Source organism: Chroicocephalus ridibundus, unplaced genomic scaffold, assembly GCF_963924245.1.
Source record: "Chroicocephalus ridibundus unplaced genomic scaffold, bChrRid1.1 SCAFFOLD_92, whole genome shotgun sequence".
Taxonomy (NCBI): Eukaryota; Metazoa; Chordata; class Aves; order Charadriiformes; family Laridae; genus Chroicocephalus; species Chroicocephalus ridibundus.
The window spans coordinates 278,140-286,348 of record NW_026961708.1 but is presented as its reverse complement, the minus strand read 5'-3'; the positions used below and the strand labels follow the sequence as shown (position 1 = coordinate 286,348).

The window sequence follows — 8,209 nt, the reverse complement described above, 5'->3', positions numbered from 1 at the left end:
ATTTGGTCACGAGGCAACACGTACTCATATTGTTTATCTTTTGTGTTCATGAGGAGCAGTCCCTTATTTTCTTTAACAGCCATTTTCTTTCAGTCGGGACGGACAAACGACAAGACTCTCCTTGAAGAGTTAAGTTAAGCTCAGTCTTTATTACAAACTTGGCTTTCTTATATATATAATCTTTTGTTCACGCTCCGTTCACGCGTTCTTTCTACGCATTCAATTGGTTAGGTGACATAGCACACGCGCTCGTAGCTACAATACGATTGGTTATTGAAATCCTGTTCACATTGCTCAAAATCTGGCTTTCTCACAGCCTAACTCTCGTTGTTCTCTCAAGCAATCTTCTTCTTTCTCCTTTTTGTTACATTGTCCTTATATGATGCAACTGGCGGCCTTCTTATGGGTACACTGCAATCTCTATCTCTTCTGTCAAGGGGTCTACGGACCCGCCATATCCCCCAACATTGGTCAATTTTTGGTCACCTGTCCTGATGGGGAATCCAAAGGGAAACCTCTTCCTGTATCTCCCCACCCTTCCCCACTAGATAAGGCCACACTCAGCAGGAAAAAGCGGTGGGGTCGCGGAAGAAGGGGGTCGGGGGATGTCTCCCAAGGTGGGTGCAGCTCTGAAACGGCCCGGGCAGCTGGGAGGAGGTGAGGGTTTTCCGTTGCATTGTTTGTTTTTCGTTGTTGTTCCTTCACTTATTAAACCATCTCTGTCTTGCCTGCTCGGAGTGTTTGTTCTGAGCTGATGGCTTTCACTTTCGCCTCTGACTCACTTCCTTTCCCGGAAGAGGGGGGAGGTGCAGGCCCAGGGCACAGGACAAAGGCGGGCAGGAGCCAGGCTGCAGCAAAGCTCTTGCAGCCCAGGGCAGGCGACGAAGACGACGGTGAGTCCCTTCCCCTGATGCCTCCTCCCCACCCCGTGCAAGCAGCCCTGGACGCTGGGGCTGTGGAATGGCTCCTGCTGACCCCAGCAAGTGACAGGGACCCCAACAAGGGACAGGGACCCCAGCAAGTGAGGGGGACGCCAGCGGGTGGGAGGAGGACGAGGTCCAAAGGTCTGCTCAGGCTCTGGGATGGAGCAAGGGGAATGGGTGTCTGGGAGCAGGCGTTCATCCCCCCATGGCTTTGCATGCAAGTTAGGACTCGCCCAGGCTCGCACCCTGTGCCCTAAGCTCTCCTCTCCTCCCCGCTGTGCCCGTGACAGGAGGGGCAGCCTCTTGTCCCCCAGTGTCAATCCCCTTGATGTTGCTGGAAGAGGGCAGGGCTCGTGAGGTCCTCAGAGAGGAGTCAAAGCCCAGGAGTGGGCATTGTCCGTGGAGCTCGCCATTGCCGGAGCGAGTCCCAGGGCATCCGGGAGGTTGTAGTGGGGCAGGTTCTGGGCCTGTGCATGGGCTGAGCCCTTTTGCTGCCTCCATGTCCATGGGGTTGACTGGAGCCTGGGAGGGGCTGGTGATGGCGTTGGCTGGTGGTGGTTTAACCCCAGGTGGCAACTAAGCCCCACGCAGCCCCTCGCTCACTCGCAAACTCGTGGGATGGGGGAGAGAGTCAGCAGTGAGACAACTCCTAGGTTAAGATGAAAATAGGCAAAGCAAAAGCTGTGTGTTCCAGGAGAGCAGAACAGTCGGGTGGAGGTCAGGTGTCCCAGCTGTGTCCCCTCCCAACTTCTTGTTCACCCTGTGCTGGTCTTGGCTGGGATGGAGTTGATTTTCTTCCTTGTAGTCTGCATGTGGCTGTGCTTTGGACTGTGCTGAAAGCAGCGTTGATAACACGGGGGTGTTTTCTCTATTGCTGAGCGGCGCTTACACAGAGTAAGGGCCTTTTCTGCTGCTCACACCACCCCACCAGTGAGTGGTCTGGGGGTGGGCAAGAGGATGGGTGAGGACATGGCCAGGACCTTCAAAAATCATCTAGTCCGAACCCCCCGCCGTGAGCAGGGACATCTTGCACTCGATCAGGTTGTTCACAGCCCCTTCCAACCGGACCTTGAGCACTTCCAACGGTGGGTCATGCGCAAGTTCCATGGGGAATCCACAGCTCCTCCGGGAAACCTCTTCCCATATCTCCCCACCCTTCCCCACTAGATAAGGCCACACTCAGCAGGAAAAAGCGGTGGGGTCGAGGAAGAAGGGGGTCGGGGGATGTCTCCCAAGGTGGGTGCAGCTCTGAAATGGCCCGGGCAGCTGGGAGGAGGTGAGGGTTTGCTGTGGCGTTGTTTGTTTTTCGTTGTTGTTCCTTCACTTATTAAACCATCTCTGTCTTGCCTGCTCGGAGTGTTTATTCTGAGCTGATGGCTTTCACTTTCGCCTCTGACTCATTTCCTTTCCAGGAATAGGAGGGGAGGTGCAGGCCCAGGGCACAGGACAAAGGCGGGCAGGAGCCAGGCTGCAGCAAAGCTCTTGCAGCCCAGGGCAGGCGACAAGACGACGGTGAGTCCCTTCCCCTGATGCCTCCTCCCCACCCCGTGCAAGCAGCCCTGGACGCTGGGGCTGTGGAATGGCTCCTGCTGACCCCAGCAAGTGACAGGGACCCCAACAAGGGACAGGGACGCCAGGGCATCAGTGATGAACGTGTGGGGGGAGGAAAGGAGAGATGGGTGCCTTGCATGGGCCAGCAGCACGCACATCCCTGTGGGAGGCACAGTGGAGGGTGAGAGGGGCTTTGATGGGGTTCGGCATAAGAAATTAATGAAAAAATTCTTGGGGTGCTCCCCTCAGCTTCAGCCTCGCCACCTGACCTCTCCTTTCCTTGGGGCTGGTGTGACTCTCCAGTTGATCCTCTCGTCTCGAGCCCTGCCTGAGGCCATCGCTATGTCCCACCCCCATTTTTGCACATTTCTCCACTCAGCAAACTTCAAAGCGGTGCTTAGGACATAGTGCAGAGCACTCCCACCATCCCGCCAGGCTTTCCGAAATGCAGCTGTTTCTGTTGGGAGGGAAATGGGAAGGGGCTGTGCACCTCGTCTAAGGGCCATCGTTGTCTTCACAGCAGCGCTTGCAATGGGGAAAAAGAGGAGGCAGGTGGAAGGTCCCCACCGTGTTAACCGTCCCATCTTGCAGTCTCCTCTCCAGGCTGTGTTTGCTGTCAGCGATGGCATCTGAAATCCACGTGCCGGAGCCCGTGTGCCTCATTGAGAACACGCGGACGAAGGGGCTGGTGGTCCAGCAGGAGGCCCTGCAGGTGCTGTCAGGGATCACCCAGCCCGTGGTGGTGGTGGCCATCACAGGGCTGTACCGCACTGGCAAGTCCTACCTCATGAACAGGCTGGCTTGTCAGAGGAAAGGTGAGAGAGGTCCCAGCCCCGGATGCCCAACGTACCTGTATTGAACGCTGTTGAGACCCTTGCGACCTCCCCACAGGTTTCTCCTTGGGCAGTGGTGTGCAGTCCCACACCAGAGGTATCTGGATGTGGTGTGTACCTCACCCGTGCAAGCCTGGACACACTCTGGTGCTGCTGGACACGGAAGGGCTGGGCAACGTGGAGAAGGTGTGGAAGAAGCGGCCGCTGCCTTTGCGCATTCCCAGCACTTTGTCACCAGCCATGGTGACCAGAGGCCAGGGGGGTTCCCACCACCTGTGGTGGCTTCAGCCAGCGTGCTGGGAAGAGCCAGAGGCCATGGGGAAGGAGGCTGGGGCAGGCAAGGTGCCAAACTCCTCTGCTTTTCTGGGAAAGAGCAGCAGAACAGGACAGAGGAGCTCAGGGAGCACTTTGCTAGAGGTGTGTGGGACCCTGAGAGTTAAGAGCTGAGGATAAGCCCAGCTCGAGAAGGAGGTGGTGATGGCATGGGGGTGGGTCTCTCCAAGACCTGGTCTTGCCGTGGCCTGTCGGTAAGGAGCATTGAGGGTCTGGGCATGTGGGGCTTTGCCCCCAAGACTTAGGGGGTCTTGTTGGTAACAGCCAAGGGTACTTCCTCCAGGGTGACATGAAGAACGACATGTGGATCTTTGTGCTAACCATGCTGCTCTCCAGCACCCTGATCTACAACAGCAAAGGCACCATTGACCAGCAAGCCGTGGACCAGCTGCAGTATCCTTGGTGGGACAGCAGCAGGAGGGATGCCCTCCTCTCCCTGAGTGGTGGGCAAGGGCTTGACAAATCCTAGTTCCTCAAACAGCCAAAGGACCTTCTGGTGGTGCCCAGTGATATGCTTTGAGTCCTTAGGAGTGCCACGTGGTGGACCTCCAGGCTGAGGGGTTTTCTCCCTCTTCCTTCCGGCGGTTCCCGGCTGATCTCTGTCCCCGCAGAGTCTCCTCTCTTGCCCGTGAAGTGCTGAGCGGTTGCAGGGTGGCGATGCCCCTGCATTCAGAGCTGAGGTCCCTGTTTCCTTAGCCAGCTCCCTAGCTATGTGATGAAGCTGACTGAGCAGGTCAAGTTGAAAGCAGCACCCGAGCAGAGCGAAGATGAACTGGAGGATTCAGAAAACGTTGCCCCCATCTTCCCGACTTTTGTGTGGACGGTCCGGGACTTCACACTGCAGCTGGAGGTGGATGGGAAGGAAATCTCTGAGGACGAATACTTGGAGAATGCACTCAAGTTAAAGGCTGGTAAGGGAATGGTGCTGTGCTGCTGGAGACGTCCAACCCCAGCAGCATTTCAGTGTAAGTCAACAACAGCCCAAGCCCTGGTGAACTTGCTCCGTGTGCTCCTACCCCACAGGGAGCAGCCCAGAGACCCAACGCTACAACCAGCCCCGGGAATGCATCTGCCGGTTCTTTCGGGATCGCAAGTGCTTTGTTTTTTACCAGCCGGCCCACAGGAGGGACCTGGTTCGCTTGGAGGAGCTTCAGGACGATGAGATCGATTGTGAATTCCGGGAGCAGGTGGAGAAATTCTGCAGCCACATCTGGGAAAAGTCTCCGCCTAAGACCATCCCTTGCGGCCGCACCATAACAGGGACCCGTGAGTGCTGCTGTGCAGAGGGTTGGATGGCCAGCATCCCTTGGCTCTGCCTCTGGGGAAGGATCAAATGCCCAGCCAAATGGTGGAGGTGGGGAAAGGGAGAGGTTTTCTGCTGGCTGCTGTCCCTGCCTGTGGATCTGGAGCCGCTGGATGCTGTAGACGGGGTGGGAAAGAGGAAAGGAAGTTCAGGAAGGCTGTGGCAGGCAGGCAGCAGGGATATGGCAGGAGCCAGCGGCGAGCGGGAGCCGGTGTTTTGTTCAGGCTGCAGATCTCTCATCCTTGGTCCTCCTTGGCAGTGCTGGGGAAACTGGCAGAGAGCTACGTGGAGACCATCCGGAGCGGGGCAGTGCCGTGCCTGGAGAGCGCGGTGCTCGCCCTGGCAAAGACTGTAAATGCAGCGGCAGTGAAAGAGGCTGTGACGTTGTACCAGGACCTGATGGAGCGGCGAGTGAAGCTGCCGACGGAGACGGTTCAGGAGCTGCTGGATCTGCACACCCAGTGCGAGCGGGAGACGCTGGAGCTGTTCCAGAAACAGGCGTTCGAGGAGGAGATCTGCTCTTTCCTGGCAGATCTTACAGTAGGTGGTCCCCAGCCCAGCCAGGATTCCCCCAGGGACGCCACCATCCCCTTAGCTTTGGGGAAACAGCATGGTCCTGGGGGGAGGGGGTCTCCTGCCTCCTGCCAGAGGACACTGCTGTGCCCTGTGCAGAGCAGACTGGGTCCCAAGGCCCGCTCTCACGTTCTGCAGGCTGTCAGTTGTCCTGCTGCACCACCTCTTCTCCCTAGGTTCAAAAGCCGTGCTGCAAAGGGGACGAGGCTCAGCCCTGCCCGCTCTCTTGCCCCAGCCCAGATGTGTCTCTGCCCTGGCTGGAAGCCTGTAGCCTTCCACGCTTCCCCTCTCCTGCCGACTAATTCTTGCCCCTGTCTTTTGTGAAGCCCGTGGTCCCTGGCGTGCTCTCTGCTCCTGGGCACCTTGGTCCAGAGATGTTCCTGAGAGCAGAATGGCCTCCCCCTGTGTCTCCTCCCGGCCGATTACCCCACGGACTGGCGATCCCAGTTTCCATGTCAACAGGGCTTGATTTTTGCCCGGCGTGAGAGCGGTGGCCGCAGCTCAGCCTGGGCTGATTCCTTCCCTCTGCCCCTTTCCGGACAGTGCCAGGTGGAGGCAATCAAGGACAAGTTCTGCAGGGACAACGAGCAGGCGTCCCGTGAGAAGTGCGAGGCCGCGCTCAGGGACCTCTTCCAGGACTTGGACAGAAAAATCACCGATGGTGTCTACAATGTGCCGGGGGGTCACCAGCTGTTCGAAGGAGACCAGCAGGCGCTGTTGGAGAAATATGGGGAACTGCCTGGCAAGGGGGTGATGGTAGGAACAAGAGCAGCTCCCCTGCCGGGAAGAGGCTCCACGTCCCATCCCCTTCCCCCACGTAACCATTTCCCCCCAGCTGCTGTTTCTGCCCTTGACTCGTCTTCTACCTGTGCTCCTACAGGCTGATGCCGTCCTGCAGGAGTTCCTCCAACGCAGAGAGGCTCTGGACAAGAACATCCTCAACATAGACCTCGCCCTGGAAAAGAAGGACAAGGAGCTGAAAGGTAACTTGTGGGCAGGAGAAATGTCACTGCCTGTAGACGGCCAAGCTTGGTGGGGGGCACACAACAGTACTCCTTGGGGGTTTGGTGGGCTCAGCTCCTGCCTTTGCAACACCTCTCTTTCTCCGTCCCCAGATGTGCAACAGCAGTATGAGAAGGCTCAGCAGGAGTGGGATGCCCGGTGGAAGCAGGAGGCTGAAGACAAGCAGAAGTTGCAGGACAAGTTGCACAGCACTGAAGAAGAGGTGGCTCGTCTGAGAAAGAAGCTGGAGGATCAGCCTAAGAAGCGGCGGGAGGAGCACCCAAAGACCAGCAAACGTAAATCGAAGGTACGAAGTGGGAGGGTGCAGGTGCCACGACGTGGCTAGCAGGCAGGAATGGCGAAGGGGTCCCAGCTGGGTCCCTCCCATTGATTCTTGGCTCTGTGCCGCTCCCACAGCACGCACCGTGCCCTTGCTGACAATCTGACTCTTTTCACAGGAAGAGAGCAGCTGTTCCAATGGTGGCTTCGGTGGGAGTGGTGGCCCCTTTGGACGGGGTCCGGGACCCTTTGGTGGTAACGGAGGCCCCTTTGGATGGGGTTCGGGACACTCTGGAGGCTCTGGACAGGAGCAGGGATATGGCAATAATAACTGCAACTGGTGGAAATTCTTCAAGCGACTATTGAGGTGTTTTTCTTATGTGTTTACGCTGATTATGGCATTCCGCTGGAGGTAACCATGAAGATTTTCTTTAAAACCCCTCTAGTAACAAGGGAAGAGAGGTGTGTAGTGTCCCCACGTAGAAATCTGTTAGAATTTTTAAAGCTTTTCCTGCAAGATGCTTGCCACGGAGTGCAGAAGTGACCGCCCTGTCTGCTTGTACCGCTCTATCTGCTATGTTCATGTATGTCTCCTCCGGGAGAAGATGTTCTCCTCTTCCTTCCCAGAGCACCTGGTCTCTCACTCCATCTGAAGGCACAGGGAACATCTAAAGCCGGGGTGGCCCGGGGCACAGAAAGTCCAACAGACAGGTCTGGGAGCATTTTGCCCGTCTCAGAACACGTCACGGAGGAACGTAGCACACCTCGTGTAGAGACCTCCTCACCAGGGCTACGGGAAACATGACCAGCGAGGTTTATGCCCGCTGGCTGATATCCTAGGGTCGCACTTTCTGCAGCTGCGGGAAGTAGCACGGAGGTTGTGAGTAAACCAGGAATCCACGTGGTGAGCGCGACCTGGTTTGCTTGGCGTCAGTCCCAGGCAGAGTGACCCAGAAGGAGTGAGCCCGCGATCCAGGGAGCGGCAGGTGAAAGGCATCCTCTGCAATGGAGCTTTTCCCACCCAAGGCTCTTCTCACTTTGAAGCCGTGAGGAAGTTCTGCCTGCCGTGATGTCCTGCTCTCTACTCGCTCACCCTCTCTTCCCTCTCTTCACACCAGGAGATCCCCAAGTGCCCCTTCCCTGTTTGCACAGGCAGCTTTTGCTTAACCTATTAAACGGTCTTTATCTCGACCGATGCATTGTCTCACTTTTACCCTTCCCGTCCTCTCCTCCATCCACTATTGGCGTGGGGCTCAGCTGCCTCCCGGGGTCAGCCCATGTCACTCATGGGCAAAGGGGTTTCCCCCTTTGCTACAGGGAATTACATTTTCAGCCGCACCTGGAGAAGAAGCAGGGACACTAACATGAAGGTGTAGAGGTTTTTGAGTTCTTTATGGACAGAGGGGCTGCTC

At 57.0% G+C, this 8,209-nt stretch overlaps 1 protein-coding gene across 3 annotated transcripts; it reads left to right on the top strand.

Annotated features, from left to right (window-relative positions):
- Nucleotides 1–7,988, top strand: LOC134509586 (guanylate-binding protein 1-like). Of its 3 annotated transcripts, none has more exons than XM_063322146.1 (12): nucleotides 1–893; nucleotides 2,342–2,435; nucleotides 3,066–3,289; nucleotides 3,366–3,493; nucleotides 3,924–4,033; nucleotides 4,349–4,551; nucleotides 4,664–4,906; nucleotides 5,203–5,483; nucleotides 6,060–6,272; nucleotides 6,397–6,499; nucleotides 6,632–6,825; nucleotides 6,977–7,988. In XM_063322146.1, the coding sequence occupies exons 1-12, from the start codon at nucleotides 755–757 to the stop codon at nucleotides 7,211–7,213; spliced, it is 2,169 nt and encodes a 722-aa protein (XP_063178216.1). In that variant the 5' UTR covers nucleotides 1–754; the 3' UTR covers nucleotides 7,214–7,988. The 3 variants fall into 3 exon arrangements, with proteins under 3 accessions (XP_063178216.1, XP_063178215.1, XP_063178217.1); XM_063322145.1 differs by having other exon boundaries at nucleotides 2–893; nucleotides 2,336–2,435; XM_063322147.1 differs by lacking the exon at nucleotides 2,342–2,435 and having other exon boundaries at nucleotides 779–893.
- Nucleotides 7,989–8,209: the final 221 nt, after the last annotated feature.

What these genes read in the sequence shown, in the direction of transcription:
- LOC134509586 (XM_063322145.1), top strand. Translation starts at nt 755, where the DNA reads ATGGCTTTCACTTTCGCCTCTGACTCACTTCCTTTCCCGGAAGAGGGG. An exon ending in CTTTCCTGGCAGATCTTACA is followed by an intron (nt 5,484 to 6,059) that starts GTAGGTGGTCCC and finishes CTTTCCGGACAG; the next exon opens with TGCCAGGTGGAGGCAATCAA. An exon ending in TGCCTGGCAAGGGGGTGATG is followed by an intron (nt 6,273 to 6,396) that starts GTAGGAACAAGA and finishes GTGCTCCTACAG; the next exon opens with GCTGATGCCGTCCTGCAGGA.